The sequence below is a fragment of the Anomalospiza imberbis genome, chromosome 1, assembly GCF_031753505.1.
Source record: "Anomalospiza imberbis isolate Cuckoo-Finch-1a 21T00152 chromosome 1, ASM3175350v1, whole genome shotgun sequence".
Taxonomy (NCBI): domain Eukaryota; kingdom Metazoa; phylum Chordata; class Aves; order Passeriformes; family Viduidae; genus Anomalospiza; species Anomalospiza imberbis.
The window spans coordinates 104,151,358-104,176,586 of record NC_089681.1 but is presented as its reverse complement, the minus strand read 5'-3'; the positions used below and the strand labels follow the sequence as shown (position 1 = coordinate 104,176,586).

At 39.7% G+C, this 25,229-nt stretch overlaps 1 protein-coding gene across 2 annotated transcripts in view; it reads right to left on the bottom strand.

Annotated features, from left to right (window-relative positions):
* STAC (SH3 and cysteine rich domain) overlaps window positions 1–25,229 on the bottom strand; it is a 72,344-nt gene that overhangs the window by 13,732 nt on the left and 33,383 nt on the right. For both annotated transcript variants that reach the window (XM_068203521.1, XM_068203528.1), the window contains exons 3-8: window positions 14,774–14,874; window positions 12,574–12,655; window positions 11,013–11,128; window positions 6,625–6,706; window positions 2,355–2,419; window positions 1,370–1,458 (exon numbers count right to left, since the gene is read on the bottom strand). In XM_068203521.1, coding sequence (XP_068059622.1) covers window positions 1,370–1,458; window positions 2,355–2,419; window positions 6,625–6,706; window positions 11,013–11,128; window positions 12,574–12,655; window positions 14,774–14,874 — 535 coding nt within the window. The remainder of the gene's footprint in view (window positions 1–1,369; window positions 1,459–2,354; window positions 2,420–6,624; window positions 6,707–11,012; window positions 11,129–12,573; window positions 12,656–14,773; window positions 14,875–25,229) is intronic.

Below are 25,229 nucleotides of genomic sequence, written 5' to 3'. Positions count from 1 at the left end.
GTGCTTGAAAACATTGTTCTGCTGAACCCACCTCCAGCACCTCAACTATACTAAATGGGAATTCATGTAACTGAGTTGGATCGTGCCTGGCTCTGCAGTAACAAAACAACATTAGCAGCTATTGGGCATCCCTTATGGAACAATGTTAACACATATATTACTGAATTTCTGACCAAGGGGACAAACAGCGCTGCTGGGGTTGAGTACCACTAGTCTAAATCCTAGCTGGTATCTCTGGAAAGAGACTGGTGTCCCCTGAAAGACAACATTTCAGACCACAGGCTACTTTTTTCCCTAAAATGTGGAACAGGAGGATTTTGAAGGTTTATGCATTTTCTGGATTTCTGTGTCTGGATGATGATGGTAGTCCAGTGCAGGCTTGTCTGAGGATGTTCTGTGTCATAGAAGAAATGCACAAGATGGAATACACTCCTAAAGAGCAGGATGCGAAGTAGAATCTTTCAAGCAGAATAGCTGGCAAGTTGCACTAAAAATTGCCATATACTGTGGTTAATTCCTGAATAGCTGGCATTCCTAAAATAATGATCAGGAAATGCCATTAAAGCAGAATGATAGGAAAACTTGTAACTTCTGCGTTACATCCCCCCCTTTAGTTCAAGAGCAGTGAGAAGGCACAGCTGGGAACAGGAACAGGGTTTTCAGTGTTGGAGATGCTGAGAAGAGGGGCATTCCTCTGTCAGTTCCCTAAATTCTGTGCCACATGCATGGTTATTTTGATATAGGGATGCTGTGAAGACAGGTGACATGTTTCACAGTAAGAACTCCAGCAAGACCATGCAAAATGTGAGTAGCATGAACAAACTAATTTCAGTGAAAGAAAAACTGTCCTTTTCCTTCATTTGGTCTTGGATTAGACCTTGTAATGCAAGCAACTGATGCAGAACTGAGGAAGTGCTAAAATAGCAATTAACAAGGTTATTTTGCAAAGTTCTCACTGAAAACACTGCTATCTAGCAGCTGGACACCATTCTCTTTTTTCAGACACAACTGAATAAAAGGGAGGATCAAACAAGACAGCTAAAATTTTTAGCATTAGCATGACAGCTGCTGGAGAATTCCTAGCTGAAAATTTCTGATTGAAAAACAAAGCAACTGAGAATATTTTATAGCTGAAGGCCATTTTGCTTCTAAAGTGACATAAGTGCTTTTGAAACTTTTAATCTATTGTATCCTTGCCAAAGAATTGGTCACCTGTTCTTTTTAACTGTGAGAACATCTATGTATCTTGATGGTTACGTCTATAAAAATGTGTGTTAAAAATGTCAGAAGAAACTCTCCCTTCCCCAGAGTCATATATGACCATCAGTGCAAATGTGTCAAATCAACTAACAAATATTTTGGAGTTTACCTCATCTCCAAGTCTTCATTTTCTTGTGGTACAAATTTGTACAAGGCAACATAGGTGTTCATTTGTAACGTGCTTTTATAAAATGGTCCCTTTAAAAAAAGAGAAAGAGAAAATTTAAATATCTGCTCTGTAAAGGAATTTGGTTCACTTTGTTAGAGATAGAGGAACCAGAACCTGATCTTACAATAAATTAGCCAGAATCATCTCTCTGCTCTCACAGCTTGGAGGACTGTGGCCCAGGTGCACTGCAAGCCATTAAGGCAGTAACTGTCTTCATTTAGAAAGAAGATTATTTGAAACTGAAGATCAAATTCCAGGTTTCCAAAGAACACAAGCAGAATTTTGCACTGGCTGGGCTTTGGGACAAGATCTTAAAAATGAGTGTGCCTCTTTTCTCTCAGTAGTATATATGATAGCTCTTATGAGCCCAGTAGTGTATTATTGGCATTATATAAGGTGTCTAGTCTACAGTTCTCATTATGGATTAAGCTAGAATTGTACAGTGCAGAGGTCCAAATTCAAAGCAGGAAAATAACTTTCTTAAAGTGATTTTAATGTGTGAAAGCTTTTTGTGTTGGGTTTTCAACAGAGAAGACTGGCTACTCTCTCTTGCTTTTTCCACTATTAATCTGAGGGAAAAAAAGAAAAAGCTAAAGCAAACTCTAAATAATTTTCAAAATCAAATCTGTAATGTTTTCATTATGGCAGTTTTATTATATAGCCTGCACACTGGATCTTTTGCATTCCCAAATCAATTTGCAATAAGCAGAAAACCATAAAGTGATGACAAAGGATAAACCAAAAAGCCATCCAGTAATATATATTGCTTCCAGCTGTGGCCAGTGGCCCAGAAATGGTGTAAGAACATGACAGTCAGATATCAGTGACCCATCAGACCTAGTCAAGATCCTCAGACAGCCATAAAAACAAGAGTTTTACATGACTTCCCATTACCATTGCATCATCACAAAATTTATGCTCATACCGGGGAATGTATACTTTTTGGTTCTTCTCCAAAGTGTTCTGTGCCGTTTTCAGAGTATGTAAACACTGAAATAAAGAAAACACATGACATTTTAGGAGTAGTTTTAGACTCTTCATCTTAACAGGATCACCTGGATTTTGTTGATCTCTTCCCTTTCTCCCTTATTTTCTTTGATTCCTTGGGGTCTCCTCTGAACTCTTCTACACTCCCAATAAAACCACAGGTGCCATTGGCACATGACACAATCTCTGTTCTCCAGAATTTACAAGTGTTAACAAATGAACCATTTTGATCAGATGAATATACACAAGTACAGCTCTATGAACAGAACCTAGGTGCTGTAAGTGCACTACTATTTAAAGCCCAGCAGGCTTTTTCTCATGTTCAGTATTGGATTGTCATATTTAGGATAAGCAGTATTTACATTTTAAAGCACCTGCAAAAGCTGATGATCATATATGAGCAATATTGGGAAACTTTGTATGCAAAACCTCTTCCTTCCCCTTTTTGACCTCTACCTCTAAGTGTTTTATAGCCTTCTTTGGTCCCTCTCTCTCCACTAGTCCATGCCTGAGGTGCACTGGATACACTACTTCTCTCTCTGAATTTACAGGAGGTATCTGAATTGCTTTCAGATCAGGGTAGGTAAACTCAGACATAGGCCTGTAGATGTAAAAACTGGCTTCTAAGTTACTAAATCAGAAACTCATCGAATAAGACAACAGTCACAGCACCTAATATACCTGATAAGTAATCAGTTACCCTCTATTGTAATTGATTAATGAGCTGACTGATACTTATCCTCAGTTATCTCCCTAGAAAAAACACAGTGGCTTTATCCTTTTGACTGAATTCCCCCTTCACATTTTAACATTTCCCCAGTGTTTCTTGCTTCTGGATAAAGTCTGAATATGATTTTTTAAATAGATGGAGTCTTTGAGCAGCTAGAACCATCAATGTCTTTTGCTACCATTTACTTCTGTAGGTGTTTGGAGCAGAAGCTGTACTTTGTAGCCTTTAACAATTTTGGCAATCTCCAAAGTGGTAGTATCAGGCAACTTGGGGGCATGCTCTTTTTGTTTCTGTGCCATACAGTTATATGCATTCAGGGGAAAAAGGTCCAGGGAACACAAATCCACTGAATTTTTCTCCTGTTCTTTTTTTTACTTGCTTTTCCTTACTTTCATTAACACATATTTCTGGGACTAGTCTACATGGTAGTTGACAGCCTAACAGAGTCTGTGGAGAAGTTTATGAGGGAAATAGTAAGGTTCTTTGATAGTAGAGAGTTGTACTTGGATACTGAAAAATATGACAGTATTATTGTAACAGATAGACGAGTGAAACGGCAGCCACAACATGCACGAGAAAGATTTTGTACAAAGTGACAGGCATTCATGAGCACACACATCTTCTCTGACAAAATGTAAGACAATGTTGTAGTCATAAAGTTCAATCTGCGAATGTGAAGGGAGCATGTGAGCTGATACCTGCCACACTTAATGTGAAAATGTCAACACAAGCTGTGTCTGGCTGTCCTGACTGCAGAGGACCTGAGGCCTCAATATGCTCCCCACCAAGTCCTGTTGCAAAGGGACTCTGACCCTGCAGGCTATCACAGGTATGAGAAGGAAAACCTTAGAAATAAACCTAATTTCCTGTATCATTAATATAGGGGTACATGTATGTCTGGCACCTGTATGAAGGGGTTTAAAGTACTGCTATTACAGTCTGGCAGGGTTAAAGTCCACTCAAATCACTGTGCTTTGCTTTTCATGTTCAGAGGAGCAGGAGTTAGGAGGCAAATTGAAGGTGTTCTTGTGAGTACGGAATTGAGTAACCAGGAGCCTTTTGGACTTGCAAAAAGTCATTCACCAGATTAAGTAAAAATATTTTAGCCTCAAATCTGGAGTAATTCCAGTTTGGCAACAGAAAATAAAGCAAGTTACTAATGTACAGCCTTGTGAACTGTTGAGCTGACCCAGCACATGGGGAGGTGGCTGAACTGTGTCCTTGTGTTAGCTGAGAAGTGCTCACCAAAACTGGGTTTGCAGGGAGGACATCCCATATTTGATTCAAGGGGAAAGTTCTCTAATCACTGTTGATAGAAGGCTTATAGATGTCACCTAAAGTACATTTTGGCTATTGGGACAGACAGTAGGTCACAGCAGTGAAAAAGTATAACTGGCTTAGAGGAGGGTGAAGGGCTGGAAATTAGGTAAGCCATCTCACAGATGTAAACTGGGAAACTTTGCTTCACGGGATTTATGCCAGGGCCTGAATGAAAGAATTTCCCCTTGAAGTTGTTGTCATAGGAGTTCTACAGGGAAAATTACATGGCCATGCATGTGCTGGGTCCTTTTACCCTTCTGGAAGCTGTCTTTTCTGCTGTTCCCCTTTACCAAACAGCATCAAATGTACATTTTCCTAAATACTTATTTGTAGAACAGTATTTTAATAGGGAAAAAAAAAAAAAAAAAACAACACAAACTCAACTGGAATGGACCTGAGTCATCCAGGCATTAACGTGGAACTTCCTGATAAAGAGGCAATGAACAACTGAGGAAAAATGAGTCATGAGTCACTTTGTAAAACATTTTGAATGTACTTATATTTTTAATCTATGTTTAGTTTGTGGTCTCTGGATGCTAATAGGAGAACAGGAGACACTTGAATCTGAAAGCAATAGAGATATATTGTTCATATCTCCACACAACAGAAATCCATCTATTTTCATACTTGTTTGCCCTAGCAGCAGCAGAAAAAAAAAAAGGAAAAAACCAGGGATTTTTACATTATGAAAAAGATTTTACCATTTCCATAGCTTGTGCAAACAGTGCAGGCAGTTTATTAAAAATCTTCCAAGAAGAAATTTTTGGAGTGACTGATGCATAATTTATACCCTGAGCCCCTAAAGGACGGATTGTAAAAAAGCCAGTGCTGATCAAAGGAATCGTTAATGTGCTGCGGAAATTATTTGGAGGTTTGACACATGCTGAGTTTTTAAACTAATCTCTTTAAGTAAGTTCTCTGAATGCTTTTCTGTACATTCAGTGAATACAGAGCTCAGAGAAAAAAAGGTTTTTTGGGTTTCAGAACTGAAACTACTGACTTGCAAAGAAATAAAAAGTTAATCTGAACATTCAAACAGGGTTGATTCAATCTCAGGTGGGCAGGATTAAACAATCTGGTGCAGACTGAATTCTCTATCTTTAACCAGGTTAGGTCAACTTGCATTTGCAGGGCAGAAAACTTAACAAAATTTTCAGGAGAAATCAGATAATATGGAAGAGATCTTCACAAAATGAGAGGAAGGAAACGACTGAACACAGTGAGGAGAGGTGATAGGACCAAGAGGGGAGGAAAAGAATAAGGAGGTGGCATAATATAGAAACTGACAGCTGAAGCTGGCCTTTCACCCACATGAATTGGTAACAGTATGTAAGGAGCACTAGGGGTACCATGAAGGAAAAAAGTTATGCTCAGTGTGATTTGGTTTTGTTCTGTACATCTTGTGAGATTCAGCAAAGCAGATTTCAGGTGCTGCTAGAGAAGTTGCCCTGATGGTTTGGGCCTGAGGTTGTGCTAAGCAATTATTCTTTTTGTTCATGACTTCCACTGCCATGACTGAGTTCAAGAACAGGATCACAAACACCAACTCTTGGTGGCTGAGATTTCATTACTAAACTCTTGATGCTACGATGGTTTTCAAATCTCATCAAACCAATGCTGTAAAAAACATTATTTTGTACTGCAAATCAAACAAAGGAATTGGGCCATTAATATTACTGGGCACATACTACAGTTGCACTGAGAATATGCAATTATAATCCAAATTCACTGTGTTGTGTATTTTACAGACACAAAAATCTTGTATGATTTTTTTTCTGTCCCAAAGAGGTTATGATATACAAAATCATGTGGAAAAATCAAACATATGGAAAAGAAAGTATGTTTTTGGTTCCATTTTGCCTATGTGGAAGTGAAGTATGTTAAGTCTACCGTCAGGATCATGAAGTGAAGATAGGAGATAGGGAATGGACCAGAACCTTGTCCAGCTGCATTTTTGGACACACCACATTAAGGAAAGTGGTGTCTTCAATTTAATGTGAATGGCAAAAAGCATTCTCCAAAGTCTTGCACCAATTCAACTCCTGCTTTGGAAACCAGGGCACTTCTAAAACATGGACATGCCATACCCCCTCCTCTGAAACAGGCTGTACATGTGCCTTTTCACCTGAGGGGGCTGTCCTGGCCTGGGAGCACTCACCGCTGTTGCTGCGTTTTCTGCTTATGTCAAGGGTGCCTGCAGAGCTATTGCCTTCCTCCGGAACTTCTACCAAGTCAGCTGTCTGCAGGGACAGAAACAGCAAATGAGACAGGATAAGCCAGAAAAAGGGACCAACTAAGTGAAATAAAATCACAGCAAGGACCTTTGGGAAAAGAAATACTTGAGGGGAGTCAGAGCAGAGTCAGCCTAGTGGGATGGAAGGAAACATTGGATCTGATGATGCACAACACATACCTATGGCACAGGGAGCAGTGGAAGCCCAGAAAAAAAATTCCAGACCAAGTTTGGAGTCTGGAGCACAAAAGATTTCTGCAGTATAAAATAAAGTGAAAGTTAAGGAACAAAGGATTATGTTGAGCAATGTGTTTCTCTGAGCAAAATAGAAAGGGCATGAGGGAATTTGCAGATTCTGCAGGTATGCTAAATAGCTATCATCCAGAGAGACTGAACATTAGTTGAAACTATTGAATTTTAATCAGTCCTGAATACATTATTCAGTAAAATAACCGTAATGTAAGGGTCATTTTAATTCTGTTAAAATGCTGTAAAAGAAAGAGCTAGAGTGCAATGAAGTGGATGAAGTCAGTCTTTAAATATCTGCCCTCACTTTCTTTTTAAACAGTCATCTGGCCAGTATGGTTAAGGAAATTGAAACCTAAGTGTTGCTTTTAGAATTACTATGATTTCTTTTTTGTACCATATTAATGTCAGTCATGATTAGGGACCCAGTGTTCCAGAGTATAGGAAAACGTGGGATGACATAATCTCAAGCCTCAGAAGTATACTCTGCATAGAGCACCAGATTCCTTGGTTGGGTAGTCAGCTTCTCCTTGTATAGCCCAACAGGAATGAGGAGCTGCTCCAAACAACTCTGTGCGAGTCTGACCTTAACAAAACTTCAGTCATTGAACTCGCTACACCTTTGATAACCCATAAAACAACCCCAAAGACTGAACTTGAGTCAGGTGCTCTCTCTAATCTGAATAAATGTAAGTACTTATATTGTTCGTAACATTTATTTTTTTCTAGCTCACAAATTTTAAGTCACAAGAAGGATTTAATGTTATTGTATGAAACTTTACTATTGTACTGTACACACAGCTTGCTCTATTGCTTTCCAGTCCTGTGCCTGCATCACAGGAACATTTCTGGTTTTGTTTAGAAAGAAGAATCTCACTTGCTTTATAGATTTTACATGTTGTTTTTTTTCCCTTTTTACTAGTGTTGACAGCAAAGCTTTTTTTAGAAAGTGTTTTCACAAATTTATTTCTCCTATCTAGTACTTTCCTAGCTATTTCTCCATGAAGGAAACCAATGAACAAAGATGTTGAAAGTAGATTTGTGCCACAGGTATCTTGTGACTATCTTGTTTCCCTTGCTATTTTAAGAATATATACTTTGCTGCTCTGTTGCTCTTTTAGACTTTTGCAGCAGGTCATGTTTGTCTTGCATCTTGCTCAAATAGGTCATCCATGGATGAGAAGGCACTGCAATAGCAAAATTTACACAGATCCAGTGTAGAGCATACCTATGGATTCTGGTTGCTGGGTGGAGAAGAGAAAGATTGGCTTTGTTGAAAGACTAAGTCCCAGCTATTTTTCAGCTCATTGCTACAACATGTTCCTCAGTTTTCACAGAGTAGCTTCATTATTGCTGATTAGCAATTAATATTATTTTGTTAACTTCTAGTGAATATGGGATGTGTAGTGACTGTCTCTTCAGTGTTTACCTCATCCAAAACTTTCTGAGGCAACCTCATTTACCTTTAATGATTTTTCACTGAATGACTACATGACAAATGGTCTAATAGAAATGATATAGGTACAAAGCTGCTTTTGAGAGGACCTGATCCACAAAAAACTAACAAGAACTAGATTCACATTTGCATCACCTCAAGTGCCTTTTTGTATAAATGTGGGTTGCAGAAGCACAGTTTTGAAGCAAGCAGTAGGTAGTAAATCTGGAGCATATGGCCACTTTCCTTTATGGGAAGTGCAGAATCCGGGTGGAAAAATCAGTGAGTAAGTCCACACAGCTCAGTCATGTTAAAAATACTTTGGCTCGTTTAGAGGAAGGTGATTGTCTCTGCGGAGAGTAGAGGTTGTCTACATGAACTGCATACAGTATGGAAGCTTCATGTAGGGGCAAGGTACAGCTCCTAAGCCAGTCACCTTTTCTTTTCATCACCTTCAGCAGGAGCAGCTCTGCTGTGCTGACCCAGAGCGAGGCCTTGGACAGCTTGGACACCACCTGCAAGGTGTAGTAGTATCCCAGGTTTCCCCATGTCCCTGGTGTCCCTAGTTTGGTGACATGGCAGAACCTTGAAGCACATTCCATCTCACAGGGCTGGGACTCAGCACAGCCTCACAACTGCATTGCTGCTTCTGCTTGGAGAGGAGCAGAGCAGCCCAGAAGTGAGGATCACTGGGGAAAGGTCATAGTCCCTCTGAGTTGCTAACTACATGTGCTTCTAAGGGCTCTGTGCCACATCCCTGTTGCAGTCACCAGTCAGTACTTACTCCCAGGTCACACATCAGTTTTAAAGGTCCTCAGCTCCATCTTTTAATTTACGGCTGTGTCTACCTTGTTTTTTATCCTTGTTTCAATCCACAAGCTTGTGCTGGCAGAATTTATGGTTTCTCAGGTCTGTTTATTCAATTCTCTAATGTGCTCTATTTCCTGTATGCTGACACATGTTACATTCTCTCTCAGCTTCAATACTCTGGAGAAATTCCTGTAATGAACTTGTATTCCTAATTCTACACCCACACTCCACCGAGTTATGATTAACTCCCTAGAGTAAGCTGACACAGCATTAGTGATTTCTACACTTGAGTTTTCATTTATAATTCAACATAAACTTTATTGATTTAGAAAGCAATACTTACATTTGTAGAAATTTTGTTTCAAAGGAAATTAAATAATTGAAAGAAAGAAATGTAATAATGTGACAGAAGGTAGAGTCACTTTGGGTTTAAAAAAAAAAGGGAATTAGCAAATTCCTTTTAAGGCACAAATGGGGGTGGATAGAGGACACGTCCCTTAATAAATTCCTTGCAGACTTCACTTAGTTCTTGCTTAAATTTGTTTTTCTTCTTTCCTGTCTGACATGAATTGATGCCTGTTTAGAGTCCACCTATACCTGAGATTACAGGTCAGCCATGTGAGTAAGCATGCATTTAAATGCCAGGGAAATGTAACAAACATATACAGATATTAGCATGACTTGATATTAAGCATATAAGTATTTACTTTGAGACCTGGAGACCAACTCTCATCATGTCTCTGTGCCCAGTGATTTGTCTTATGAGGTGTGCACAGAAGAGGCTGTTAGATAATGTGGGTTTGATTTTTAGAGATGACAATCAGCTTTAGCCTCCAGTGGATTCAGGTGTGACTTTTTTTTTTTTTTTTTGGTTATTATTTTTCTTGAGGGGGGGAGGGGTGGCATAGGGAGGATCTCTTGGGAAGAGAACCTCAAACATAGGTTTAAGTGCCTGTTTATGAGAGGCTGAGAAGGGAGGAAATGTTCTTTCAACGCCATGAAGGAGGTCCTGATCTCATGGATCCCAATACTAGGATAAATAACCTCTTCTGTAAGGAAGAAATTGACAATTGCTACTGTTGAACAAGGTATGGATATAGCAAAGGCATGGCCATGGAAACTATCACTTCCCTTGTTCTCTACCTCTTCTGCCATGGTCCTTAAGACAGTGAGTGACTTTTATGATTGGAGAGAGTGAATGACAAACATTAAGGCTAAAACCTCCCTGTCTGGATACAGCAACCTAATCACACCTGTCTGTATCTGGGGTTTGGAGAGAGAAGCCCTGATCTGTAATGCCTCCCTCATGATTCTGCACTGGAAAGGGGTGGAGATCCCAGTCCCTTGCTTTGTTGCAGTAGCAGTGTCTTAATTTTCTCTGACTTGTACAAGGATCATGTACTTTTAAATCTATGTTCTGAGGACTCCCAACTCATCGTTATCACTTGTATGAAGGGCAAATGGCCACCATCAACAACAGGCACTATGCATCTGCTCCAGCCTGACAGTTCAATATCTCTGCTACACTTCTATATGGATATGCAAAATAAAAAGATTAATATTTCCTTTTGCAATCTGATGAAAACAGTTTACTAATTTAATTAGTATTTTTCTCTTTTTCTCAAGAGCCCACTAAAAGATACATAAAACTTGAATTTGCAAAAATAGCAAGTTTTCTGGTCTCAATATGGAAACTGAGAGTAAGATTTTAGGGTTTTTTTACAGTTTGAAATACAAATTTTGTGAACTCTGGCACAATCTCATATGAATGAATATGTTGCTCCACCAGAAAGAAAATGGAAGAAAGATGTGGGATACTTACAGAGTTTCTGTTGGGAGAGTCAGATCCACTTCCAGAACTTCCCTTTTTGGTTTTCTGGGCTAAGGAAGTCCCAAAGCGGAGAGTTTCATACACAGGGTCAACCTTATTTCCACAGGCTGCAACAGAAGGAGCAAAACATGCATCAGTCAATACCTTGAGGATATTCCTGGTCATGTTCCTGCTTAACTTGGAGCAACACCTACCTCTACCAAGAGGTCGAGCTGTATGCTTAGAAACAATTTGAGATATTATCCTGATAAAAAGGGAGTGTTGAACTTAATGGAATTGCTATCAATTTTCTGCTGCCTCTCTACTCCCATAAAGATCATCCTCCTCTCAGCCTGACTCTTCCATTCTCACCCACTGCCTTGTCTCTCTTCACCTGCCATTTTCTTTCCCTAATCATCACTGGTGATACCTATATGGTGGTAAAGAAGACGAAGTACCAGGAGGTTCTAATTCATTTTTGTCCCTACCAGTGACTTCTTGGATTGCTCTCAACAGTAGCTTTCCCTCATAGCTAGCCACAAAAATAATCTCCCATGGAAGAGAAATGGATGCCTTCATTGGGAACAAGCAAATTCAGTTCAAACTCTCCTCTACATACTGCATTCTTAGACCTCAACTTCCTTTGACACAAGGCTGTGGGCAGGTAGAAAATGGTACATTTGTAGCACTGTGTAGGAGGGAAATTTTAGCCAAAGTGCTGAGAAAATACAACAGATTTTAGATTTTGATTAGAGCAAAGCACACCTCATTTTTTAGCCAGAGTTTATTCAAAATGTTTCTGTTACTTCTGATAAAAATGATGGGTGTTTTTTGAGAAAGAGAAACTTAGATTAAATCCTTATAATTAATTTTTTTTTTTTTAACTGCTGACAATAACAATGTAAATGTCGTCAGACAAGTAGTTTCAAACTAACTGCCTAGTTTTAGCTTTGATTTTTTGCACTTCCAGGTGTGCCTGGTCAGAGTACTGGTGGGGAAAAATATTTTTCAGAATAAACTTAACTTCTCCATTTCAAAATGTTTCTTTTCAGAAATTTGATATTACAGTGAAGAAAAAGTGGTCTTTCAAGTACTCAGACAATGTGTAGACATGATCAATAAGGAAAAATATGAGGAAAGTAAGAAATATGGATGAAAAAGGACAGGAACCTAGCAGCATCCCTCAAAAGCCAGACCAGTGATTTGAATGCCCCCTGCTATTTCTATCTCCATGTCTTTTATATGTTTTTTCCTAGCTCAGACCCTCATCTCAGTATTTCAGTGTTTCTTCACTCCTAAGTTCCTACCTTGATCTCAAGTAGTTGTTACTATAAGCAGGATAATTGCTAGGAGGTATGCATACAGGGTTTTGAGTGAAACACACAATGAACACACCCTCTCCTCTTCCAGCTTTGTATCTTTGAAGTGGTCCTTTCCTGAGATGGCAGAAGGGCATCCAGGCACCGAAAGGAGCTGGACGGCTGCTGAGGGTAAAGACCATGGCTGGAATCTGCCGCTGCTGTTGCAGAGCATTGCCAAGGGAAGACTGAATGGAAAAGCAGTCAAAACCTACCAATAGGCATCACTTCTTTGATGCAGCCAAACTGTTCGTGAATGAGTAGTGGTGAGCTGTAGTACCGTCGAAATCCCTTTGGCTGGAGGGAGAAAAAGCAAAAACAAGTGAAGTGCATTGCTTGCTTTGATTGATGAAGTAGAAATAGCCTCAGCTCTTTGGTTAATGGTGGAACATTGTGGTGAGGCTGGAAATTTGCCTCCTGTTGTTCAGTCACTGTGAGGTTTAGAGAACAGATGTTTATTTGATTTTTTGCCTAGAAAAAAACCAGTTTCCTATATTCATGTGGAAGGAGGGGCTCATTTTCAGCTCTCCTTTTTTTTTTTTTTTGTCTTACATAAAAGCAACACTAATATGTTTAACATATTTGTTAAACATCCTTCCCCACCCTAACTCCAAATCCTCATGGTCCCACATATGCACATGTGAAACCCAAGGAATTTAGAACCTTTCTATAGGTTTTTCTAAGGTTTACTGCTGCTTCCACTGCCTTAGAACCTTTCTATAGGTTTTTCTAAGGTTTACTGCTGCTTCCACTGCCTTTTTTTTTTTTTTTTTTTTTTTTTTGGTCTTGTAAGGTCAAAAAGCTCTCCACACTGTTACTAGATGTTCCCACTGTGTCCACTTGTAGAAAAATACACCGTAACAACTCAAGCTATATCATTAAAGAGTACCATAATATGGCAAATAATGGTGCCTATACCACTCTAAAAAATGTACCTCAAGTCAGGCAAATTCTTGGTACTCAAAATGAACACCTTCAAGGCATTGGAATTTCACAACTGGTCTCTCCAATTTCTAATGTCTGCAGGCTGTGAGAATTTCTAGTCACAGTGAAAAGTGAGGAAGACTTGAAGAGATGAGCATATTTTCCATATCCTCTGTTCAGTGTACATCAAAACCTGATAGGCAAATATTTCTTTAGGTAATGAGCTGCAAAAAAAAGACTGAAAAAGAGGGGACTGATAATCTTGGAGTCTTAGAGGAATAAATTCCATATTCTTCAGCCTTTGTTTGACCCCAAGCTAGATTCAGACAGAGCATAGCATGAGTTCACAAAACTCCTGTGACTTTGCTGGCAACTTCCTGATGTAAATTTGGTCTCTTTTTGTTTTTGTAAACTAGTAACCACAAGAGCTGAGGCTGGAATCAAGAAATGCATGAATCAATTAACATGGGTTAATATTTGCCTTGTCCAGGGCTTGTCATTCTGCTATTCACAGACCAATTTCCTATACTAGAACTATGATTATGGTTTAGATACATGAAGACCTTCCTCAGGGATATAAACAATAACAGCTTTCAGTGAACACTCTTGGACAGAAAAGATCTTTCCAGTGAAAGGTGGAGTTTGTAGCACTTTTGAAGTCAGTGCTTGCATTTTCCCATCACTTAAACACTTTAAACCAAAGAACTCTTTGGTTTTAGTTCATAGCTGTCTCAAGTGCCTTCAAGTTGCAACAAATCTGAGAACATCTGAAACATGAGTCTATATATTCACTTTTCATATTGCAATTGGTATTTTTCTAAGTTATTTTTCCAAAAGTAACCAGAAGGAACCATAGTCCTGTAACAGTCAACAAGGTGGGTTAGAATTGTCTCAGACACAGTGTACTGCGATTGCCAATCATGAGATTTTGCCACTCAGAAGGCAACCCAGGCCCTAAAGTGCTGTGTCCATACAGAGGCAGGCTCCTCCCAGACTCTCCTGCTGAGAGTTTGCTTCAAACTCTGTAGTGTCTTACTGTGAAATATCCCTTGGTTTTCTTTTTAAGGTGAATTATGCTTTTTTTTATTCAAGCTCAAACAGTGAAGAAAACAATAAAACATAATTTGAAGGATTTTTCATTTGTTAAACCATACAGAAATACTATGATTAATTTATAGCGTTCTTTGAGAGGTTTACACTACAGCAAGCACAGTTGAAATCAAGGTAATTCTATTAGCTAGCTAAATTTGTATTCTGTAACTGTATTTTCACATCCACAAAGCAGACCACATTTGTGCTTTGGTTTTGTTTGCATTCTTGTGCAGCAGCAATTGCCCAAATTGACAACAGGGCACCACCTAGCTTCATTTTTCCCAGCTCAGTAAAGTGATCTGGAGTGGGTTCTGTTAGTGCAGCAGCTAAATGCACACCTGGGGTTCAGGCACACAGAGAAATGGCTCCAGCACAAGCTGTCCTGGGCTGCTCACTTACCAGCTTGCCCATGCAACGCTGCTGTCCGATACTGTCTGCACACTTGTGGTGGATGCTCATCTTGCACGCCTTACAGCGCAGTCCATGCTTAGCGTTTGTCCCTGTGAAATGCATGGCAGAGATTGAATTAGACAAAATCAATAGTTTCCATCCATTTAAACGAGTGACCTAAGAGAATTGATGGGGTCAGTTGCAGTAGAACAACTATTGACAGCATTCTTTGCCTTACCTGCTTTTAAAAATGCACATTCATACACCCATTTTCTTTACAGCCTCTCCATTTTAGGCATTTGTCCTCCGGGCTCTTTCCCAGGCTGTTGCTACCTTTAGATTTATATTGGATTATGCTATGCTATATGATAATCTGACCAACAGTGTCTGTGCCCCATGAACACCAAGCAAAACCCCTTTGTTTATTTTGAAAGGTCTGGGCATCACTGTGCATGGCTGAGGGAGCCACTGAAGGAGCACCCAGGCTCTGAGGCACCTCTGGGGAGCTGGGCCATCAGCAGAGGCCCAGGTTTTGTGGGTGAGAGGTAGCTCCAGGCAGGTGTGAGAGGGTTAACCCAGCTCTCTTGCCATATCCACCCACAGGCAAACATATCCCTGTTTGTGTGATTTCTTTTTCCAGCGTGGTTGCAATGGATTGGTGTGCTGTGAGGATTTATTCAGTTATAGTTTCTTTTCAATTACACATGCTCAAAACAATACTGACAATTGCTCCCAGGGACTGCTGCTCTCACCATCCTGGGCCAGCGCTCAGAGGGTACAGGAAGGGCTCCTTGCATGTCCCTGAGCAGGGCAGTGAGGGTGCCTCGGGTTTGACCATACCCTCCTCCCTTGTCAGTGGAAAAGTTATGTGTCACAGGTAGGGGAGCTACAGCAGAAATTTTGCTTTAAAGAAGCAGAATTCTCCCAGTAGGCCAAACGTAGTTCTGCATTAGCTTCAGTGAGGACCTGCTCTTCAATGAAAGACTCAAGTCTGCTTGCTTCCAGGCAGGAACAGTCACTTCAATTCATACAACCACAACACTTCTTAAACTATGCAGAAGCAGTGATGCTGCAGCAACTCTTTTATCCCCTACAGGACTGTGTAAACAGAACGAGTAAACAACGGATCTGTTCATTATATGTACTGTGAGAATGAGTATGAAACGAGGTAATAAAAAATCCTAAAAACTCTTGACATTTTAACCAGCCCTCATTAGTCAGACATGATAAATATTAGTCAGAAGGATCCTGCATCTGAAAGTACTCATTTAGCTCATTGGTTATGTACATGCTGCCAGTTTCATTCACTGAAGTGCTACCTCAGAAAGAAGCACTTCAGGGAAAGTTTCATCAAGTTGGTGCCAATACCCAGGCCTTGTGTTCCACTTTCAGAGGAAGAGGTGTCTGAAGTGGCCTCTTGCAAGCCAGGTAAGGCAGGCTGAGATAGCCATGAGTTGTATTAGTGAGCTGGGCTAAGATATTTCACCTGCGTGCTTCCTTTAAGACAGGGAACCAAGATCCTCTCCACCTTCCTATACAGATTGCTGGAGTGATAGGGACTGAATGGGGTTAAGTGTGGGGTGTGCCCCAGAGACTTCAAGGGAGTGGGGTGAGTGCCTGTTCCCCACTTGTTGCCCCTTTTAACCACCTTTCAGTGTGTGCAGACATTCTTTCTATCCTTTTTCTGGGGTCTTTGTTCCTAACAAACACAAGATTTCTTAGAAGAACACATGCCCATTTGTTGGTTTATTTTTCCTGCATGGCTGCACTTGGATTAGTGTGCTGTGAGGATTTTTTCAGTTATAATTTCTTTTCAATTACACATGCCCAAACCAATACTGACTTCTGTGGCTCTGTGCTTTTATTACTGATGATGAAATGCTGAATCACCCTTCCTGGTGATCAACAATTGGCACTGAGAAAAGAGCGGTTCCCTCACAGTTATTCATTATATTTCTAGGGCAGAATGAGAAAAGGAAAATGACATCACAGTTGGCCTATGCAACATGTCCGTGCTTACACCAGGTCTAATTCTCCTCTCATGCTGGTCTGTACCAAGTTACTCCTAAGATTTAGCTGTGAAGAGGCAGACAGTATCACAGTACTTCCTGCTGGCTATGTTATGCTCTTCCAGCCATTTTAATGTTAACTTTGCAAGGTGAATGTTGGTCCTTACATGTTATAACCATGTGATCACAGAAGATACACATTTGTCAAAATAATGGTGCGCCCAAATGATGTGCAAAATGAATGTGAAGCATCTGAGTTGCTTTCAAAAATCAAACCCCAACTCTTTCAGAACAGAAGTCTGTGGTCATGTGAAAATGAGTAAGACAATTAAAAAAGAACAACGCTGTATTTCCATTGCTGAGTGCCATATTTTTATATCTGAGTAGCTAAGTAGTGGCTTCAAAGAGAAGAAAAGTATTTTCGTCACATACTTGAGTCTACAAGAAGTCTTTGTAAATCAAAATTAAATCCCTGTAACTACCAAAATCTCCAATCTTCAATCCATTTTCAGTTCTAACTACTTGGTTTATGGCGGGATTAGCTTGGAAAAAAATTCCCTGCGTCTCCCTGCCTCCCACTGAGGAATAACTATGAAGCTTGGAGAAGAATAATTTATGCTGTATTTTTGCTTAACCACCATATCTCAAGCTCTGAAAATGGCATTTCTGCAAAGAAACATATTTTTTTCCCCACAGAATAATTCTTTCTTCAGTTTCTCTTCCCCATTACACTAAATCACTCAGAGAACTATGGCTAAGCTGTTTCAAAACTAGTGCACACCAGGAATCAGATAACTACATACTGGCAATGTACCTGACCCAAAAGTTTCTGAGATTCAGAAATGAGGCACAATCACAGCTAACATCACAGATAAGAGATTGCATTCAGTACAGGTGTAAATGAGACCAGGGTTTGACTCATTGCATCAATTTCTGGCCTCTCATTTATACACATTTATTGACCTTGCAGATGCCTGAATGGGCAGGTTTTAGGAGACATCTGGTAGTTTAAAATAGTGAAAAAGCAGGCAGAACACAGATCTTGCAAGGATGTTATTTAAAGCTGAGTGAGTACAGTGAGAGTTCTACAGTCATGCACTGGTATAAGAGAGTTATTTCATTATACCTAAAGAAGTGGCATAGGATATAGAAATGTGTTGAAACATTATTTCCCAATAAATTCCACTGGAAATCATAAGAAAGTTACGAATTTGGTCTGAACATACATTAAATAATAGAAAATAAGTGGTATTAATGATTCATAAAAGTAAAAAAAAAAAAAATTGACAATGACAAAGATAGTAACAATAATAGCAATTGCTACGACAACACAATAGGGCAGACTATTTGAGGATAATTTTCCTTTGTTGCCATAGGGTACCAGGCCTTGTTTGAAGTTGAAAGCCTCTCTGTGGCGTGCTTATTCCCACTGGGTTAATCTTTCTGTGGATTGAAGCATAGGGCAGGGGAAGGGTAAGGAGAGAGTTCACATTTTGAGCTGGTTACAGCACTGCTGGAAGTTGCAGTGTTCCAATTAGTGAAGCCTCAGACACTAACACTGTCTCCTCAGGGACATCTGCTGGACACACAACGATGACTGGCAAGCCTGACCATGGATGTCTAGGTTGATTCCTGTTCCCCTTAATAGCTGATGGTTTGATTGCAGCCGACTGTTTATTCCTACCAGCAGATATTCCCCTATACCAACCCTAAAACAAAGCTGGAAGCTACTGATACTCACATACAGTAGTCACTGTATCTTAGCCCACCTGGAATAATTTCAGTCAGTGGTGGATCAGAAATAGAGGAACTAAAGGCTTAACAATTAATCTCCACTTGGAGTAACCTAACTACTTTTTTGTCTGGTTTTCATTCAAAAGGGGAGTAAACTAACAGCTTTGATAGCTTTGCTTTACCTTCAAAAAGTAATTATCCCTCCTACCTTCTTCTCCAAAAACCCTTACTAAGGTTACTTAAGCTGGTTGGTAAATGCTGAGCAGGACAGAATAAAATTCTGCTCAGGTGATTTTTGGTTGCTGTCTGGGCACGTGATTTTCACTATTTTTATTCAAGGCACACTACATCATTCACCAAACAGAGCAGACAGTGTTTGTTGAATGGGCAGCTCTATTCAACATTTATTTTTTACTTTCCTCAGTCAGTGTGGGTCTTTAAGCATCATCTCTTGAGTCCCATGTTAGCCTTATTCCAAATACAAAATGATTAATGGCCTCATGAGTTTTCTTATGGGCTCACTGTCTTTGTTTCTTGCCAAAACTTGTATGAGATGGCTCTCATTTAGGAAAAAAAAGGGGTAAAACTGTCAGAGGTTGCACTAATATTATTTTGGCCCAGATGCTGGTGTTTAAGTTATAAAAATTGCAAACTCTAAAAGTGGGAGTTTAGAATGGAAATTACTAGACATGTGTAGCTGACTTATAGTGTCCATGAACACTTAACATATCCTCTTTGGTGAATGAAGTAGTGTCTATGTAGTTATGAAATTCATACAGAGAAAAAAACACACAGACATTAGAACAAATGTCCTCTGTGTCCTATTCATTAATGTATTAATTTTCTCCAAGTCTGTGCAGGCTGGTATTCCTTTTTCAAACAATAAAAAAAGCAAAACTGACAAAAGAAACAGTATTTCACAGGGAGAAAAAAAAAAAAAAGAGGAAATTTAAGGCCAGGATACTGCGTAGGTCTTAAATAAACTTACAAATGAGGTTCTGCCCAGCAATTTTCTTCAGATATCAGCAAATGTATCCAGGCACCTAGGTCTGGAAGGATGCATTGTTTTGAGAAGCAGGTCATGTTTAATAACACCTCACTAGAAATACTCTGTGACTGGGTCAGCTCCCATTTGAATATCTAAACCAGTGGCTAGGTTTTCCAGAACAGTCATGCAAAATTGAATCTTAAACTGTTCTGATAATATGACCTTAAATACCACTCAAAGGACACACTGCATCACTTTTGTAAATTTAGATCTTTTTTGGAGGAAGCCTAAATGGAAAGAGAACACCTCAGTATAGGTGACTGGAAATATTTGGAGGCAGAGAAAGACAGAGGGAACAGGGCAGAATTTGATTCCAACTCTTTTTGTCTGTGTTTCCTACAAAAGCAGTTTAGTAACTACTGTGCTTTTCAGGAAAGTAATTTTTCCTAAGGAATGCAAATGAGAATTTGATTGTTACACACACACACTCAAAAGGAACCTGTATCATCCTCTTGGCCAGCACAGCTATGGCCATAGCACTGCTGGCTGGTGCTTTCTGCCTGTTGTTCCAAGTCTCAACATATGATTAATAACTGGAGAGGGAGAATGAGGCCTACAGCCTGGAGAAATTTCAAAGAAAACTGCAGATGTCGGTAACAACATGATGTTATACTGACTGTATAAACATAACTATATTAGGCACTTACGCCAAAGTGGGGAAAAAACAGAAAGGAGAGGATAAAAACGTTCAGGTCTATAAAAGAGAGAAAGAGGAAGGGAAAGAAACACATAGAGACTGTCACCTCCAGCTAATCAAGCTATGACCCAACAACTATTTTTTATTATTCCAGATAAGATGAACATACCAGTCAGAAATTGTTTTGATTTAAAACTTACAAAAATAAATATAATTAAAATTACATAATTTCTATAGAACTCCAACTTCTGCTGTGGGAGACTGATAAAAATAATGAGTGTCTTGCCCCTTTCTCCCTAAAAGCATTTACAGTTGTCACCAGAAAGCCTCATCCATGCCAAAGTTTATGGGAAATGGAGAATTTTAAGCAAGCTGGGCCAGTATTGCAGCAGTGTCATCGTGTCATTTTAGGATGTCATCGTAAAAAAAGAGGAAATCCCCGAAATGGGACAGGTGCCTCTGCAGTTATCACTAAGACTTTGTGCACTCTACTCTCATGCCTCCTTCTTAGTTTTTAATTAATTGGCTTTGCATAAAAGCTCTGATGCTGAAAGAGATGACGATTTTCAAAAATTCCTCTGTAGCCACTTCCTGCCCCTGTGGCTGGCTGCTGCTGGGCAAGTGCTTCTTCTCCTGCTCTATCTCAATCAAGAGATAGAGAGGAGATCAGAAAATAGCATTTTCTACATGAGACATCCAGACCTTTAAAGTTAAAAACCTTGAGCCTAATTCATCCAAACCACTAGGCTGGTTTGTAACAATGAGCTGGGAAGTCCTTTTCTCACCCTTCCTCAGCCTCCAGACTCCCCAAGTGCCTCCTGCCACCTTGGGAATGTCCTAATGCCTGGAACCCTTCTGATTATTTTTTTTTAACTGATGCTGCCCTATCACTTTCCCCAGTGATATTTTGAAGAGTACAGAGGTGTAGATCCTCAGCTGTTCCTCAGGTGAGCCACAGATCAAAGCCTGAACACGGATTTCCCCAGACACCCTAGAGGGCTCAACACTGGATGTCATTGCTGCCTGTTACCTGATGGAGAATTCAAATTGATGGACTCAGTTACTCTTCAGTAATGACATTTTTTTCTTTATTAAGTTGTTGGTTGGATTTTTTTAAAGTTAAATCTGTCAGTTCAAAACGTACAGTGCTTTGGGCACGTTAAATTTATAATTTCTTGGGATGAGGCACATTGTACAGGGATGTCCAACCACATTAGAGCAGGAAAACCTAGGAGCAAGCTGCTAGGTCTTGACCTGATGCCTTGACTGCCTGAAGTGTCCTGAGTTTATCTTGTGCCACTCTAAACCAAACAGGGTGTGGAGAGAAGCTGGAGTTTGTATATTTATGTTCTGTAGAGTAGGACTTGATATCGAATCATGGTACCTATCATTTCAAATGAATAAATTTTAGATTATATGTCACTGAGAGGTGTGGGTCCATTTGAGTGCCTACCCCAGTTTCTCCATTACAATATCCAATGTTTAAATAGCAAGAAAAGTTGCATGTAGGCAGGCTACAAAACAGTGCATAAAATTAGAATTGACTTCCTAGTGACATAGTTTTCTTTAGAAATGACATGCTGAGAAAAAAATGAGGCAGTAATAGGCAGGTTTTTCTGCAAGACGGTTATAGAGATGAAAAATATCCCTGCTAAAATAAAGTCTTTTAAAAATTTGGCCGTAAGATTTTTTTTCAAAATGCACTTTTCACATATTCAGCAGCTTTGCTATAACAGTCTATCCCTGAAAGGAAATATCCACCTCCACACTTCTAAAAATATCATCTCTGGTTTTTGATCATCTAAATGTTAATTAGGATGCTGGAACGCCATGGTAAATAAACCAACAGTTATTATTGAAAGAAAAAGTCCCCATCCCCTAAACACTAAACATGCTAAATCATGTCTAACGTTCTGTGCGCTGAACAAACTGGCACTGATTTATTGATACCTACTTTTCTAGATAATTTTCAAGATTGATGAACTTGTGCTTATAGGTCCTTGAAAAGGAAAACATTTCTGAAAGGATAGGCATAAACTTGACTGTGTGAGGCAATGGTGACAGAACTAAACAGGACAAGGGAACATGGAGAAATTACATTTAATGTGTTATTTCAAATGAGGACAAGCAGAGATGAATGGCTGATCTTGGTCTCAGTAGTATTAGTAAACATAACATCTTAAGTAACTCTTCCTGAGGTGAAGAGGATGAAAGTCAGATTTCAAACAAGAACTCCATTTTGACAGGCTCAGGTTATTTGCACCTGTGTTCTTACATGTTTCAAAATGAAAAGTCATGAGTTGCAGCCTTTTTTTTTCCTGTGTTTTGAAATACTTCGAAAAAGGCTGCTCACATGTTCCAAAACCTTTATCTTCCAAGGGCCTGGTACCATTACAGAGGAGCTGGAAAACATCTCTGTTAGCACAAACTGAGTGTCAGAGCCTGCAGCAATGGGTCTTGTATTCAAAGTGCTGAAGTGTGACTTACCAGGACAACAATTCCTCTTCCTCCCTCCTATATCCATTTTACAGTAGCTAGTGATGGAGATGGAAAATGGAGCAACAGAAGATAACTACATGTAGCTAAAATCTAGTGCTTAGTCAGGATTTGGCCACACGCACAGATTTCTGTTCCAAAGCCATTTCTTTCCTTGGATCACACATAACTAAGGAGAATCTCATCAGAAGCTACAGGTGTGATTGACAGTATGATTTGCTTGGACTAAAGGGAATTCAGGGCACCACCATAAGTAACTGGGTAGTTAGACCACTTTGGTGGGATCCGTTTTCAGGGAAGTTATTTCTACATTTAGTCGCATTTCTACATTTAGTTATTTCTACATTTAGTCTACCTTCCAGAATTTTACAGCCACATTTTATAGCAAAAAGTGTTTCAGTTTCTTTTCCATGTGGGAAATTTACAATCACAGAATCAACTAGTTTGGGAAAGATCTCTGAGATCATAGATCCAGCCTATGACCTAACACCACTTTGTCAACCAGACCACAGCACTGAAAGCTACATCCAGTGTTTCCTTAAACACTTCCAGGAGCAGTGACTCCACCACTTGCCTGAGTAGCCCCTTCCAATATCTGTTCCCGATTTCTGTAATTTCTTCCTGATTTCCAAGCAATGGAAAAACATTCACATGAAACCTTTCACACCAAGTGCAGGTTGCGGGGGAGTGAGGGAGGGGTGGGGTATTGTAATTTTTTTCCAGAAATAGTTACTGGTTTCAGTGAAATCACACAGGTTGGGCAGTAAAAATGCTTTATTTACAACTGCCAAAGAGGCAATCTCAGCCTTCACTGTTATAACCTGAAAGAATTCATTACTTGACACATAGCAGTGCTGGCCTAAAGCACACCTACAGATACACTTCCATATGGTACCAAGTACTAATTAAATGAATAAGAAAAACTTCTGTCAAGTGATTATACAGAAGTTTATGTAGCTCAGCAAAGCAAAAGGAACATTACCTACCCAAGGGTCAATCTGGACAGTGGAAAAAATGGGAACATTGAGCTGAAATTTCACTCTATTTCTAAATATTTAAATCATTAATCAAAATCACCAAAAATCTGCTTTTTAAAATTTTGTCAATCAACATGAATAATTCAATGCATCACTTTTAAACTGTCCATATTTAGACAGTATTTGCATTACCTGAATTCACTCTGGATTCCAGTAGGAACAAGCCAAGTCAACAAAAGCCATAGATTTTCTCATCTACACATGTGGTTTGGACCAGCATGGCTACGTGGTTTGTTGTCCAAAAACCTTAATTAACTTTGGCCATAATTGTGCTACCACTATCAGGGGTAGAGAAACCCACAGGGGCAGCAAGAGGCTTGGAAGGTACTGTCTGTTGTACAGCTGTACAGTGTACAAAGCTATAACATCTAACAAAAGTCCAGCAAAGAGCAGATCAATGTGTAAGAAGGTACTGGCACAGAGCTGAATGTCTATACAGACATTAAGATTTTGGAGCTGTCACAGGCAAGAAACAGCTGAAATAGTGAACAGGAACAGGCAGCAGGTAACTGCTGCGTAAGTGCATGGGTGAATGTATGAAACTGAACCCCTGAACTCTCAGACAAGAGGCTGCTACTTGCAAGCTGCAACCACTATTAGCTGCTGTAAATGTTGATAACACGCTGACTAAATAAAAGCAGTGTATCCCAAATTCTCCAATTAATAAAGAGACAGGAGACCAGAGCACTAGTTAAAAGGCTGATCATGCGCTGTTCTTATGCACATACGTTGTTTAGACTGGAAGAACTGTGAGTTTGGTATCCAGAAAGAAGACTTGGTGCCAAGAGATGAGTTCCTGAAAGAAAGGAGTGCTCTCAGAAAGAAGAAGGGGGCCAAATATTGTAAATGCAGGTTAAACTGGTGGGAAGAAATGATGATGTCTGACTCCAGTTCAGAAGGTTGAATGATTTCTTTATTATAACTATACTATAACACATTAATATACTATTTAAAGGAGATACTAAACCTACATATCTACTTTTTTAACTACCATATCTAACTCCCAACTCATGACCCTATCGCTCTAGTCCAGACACAGGTGGACCTGATTGGCCATCAGGCTCAAACAATCCTCACTAGAATCCAATCAAGCAATCACACCAGGTAAACAATTCTCCAAACACATTCCACATGGAAAAAACAAGGAGCAGAAATAGAAATTTTCTCTTTCTTTTCTCTGTGCTCCTCTATGAAAAATCCTGAAAGAGAACAGAATGTACCTACCACAGCCAAAGGTGAAGATCCTGGCCTGGGGAGGGATCTGGGAAATGCAGGAAGATCCTGAAGATGAAGCCATGGACATCAATATTGTACATCAGTGATGGACATCAATGCCAGGGGATGCCCAAGAACTGTGCCTGAGATGGCACAGTTGCAAGCAGCACAGATGCAAGCAGCATCACAGCAGGAATAAAAAATGACTTTCTGTCCCAATGTCACTAGTAGTGACCCCTCCATGCAGGCAAGAGGAGACTTGGGGAATGAAAGGCTGGTGGGGAGGGAG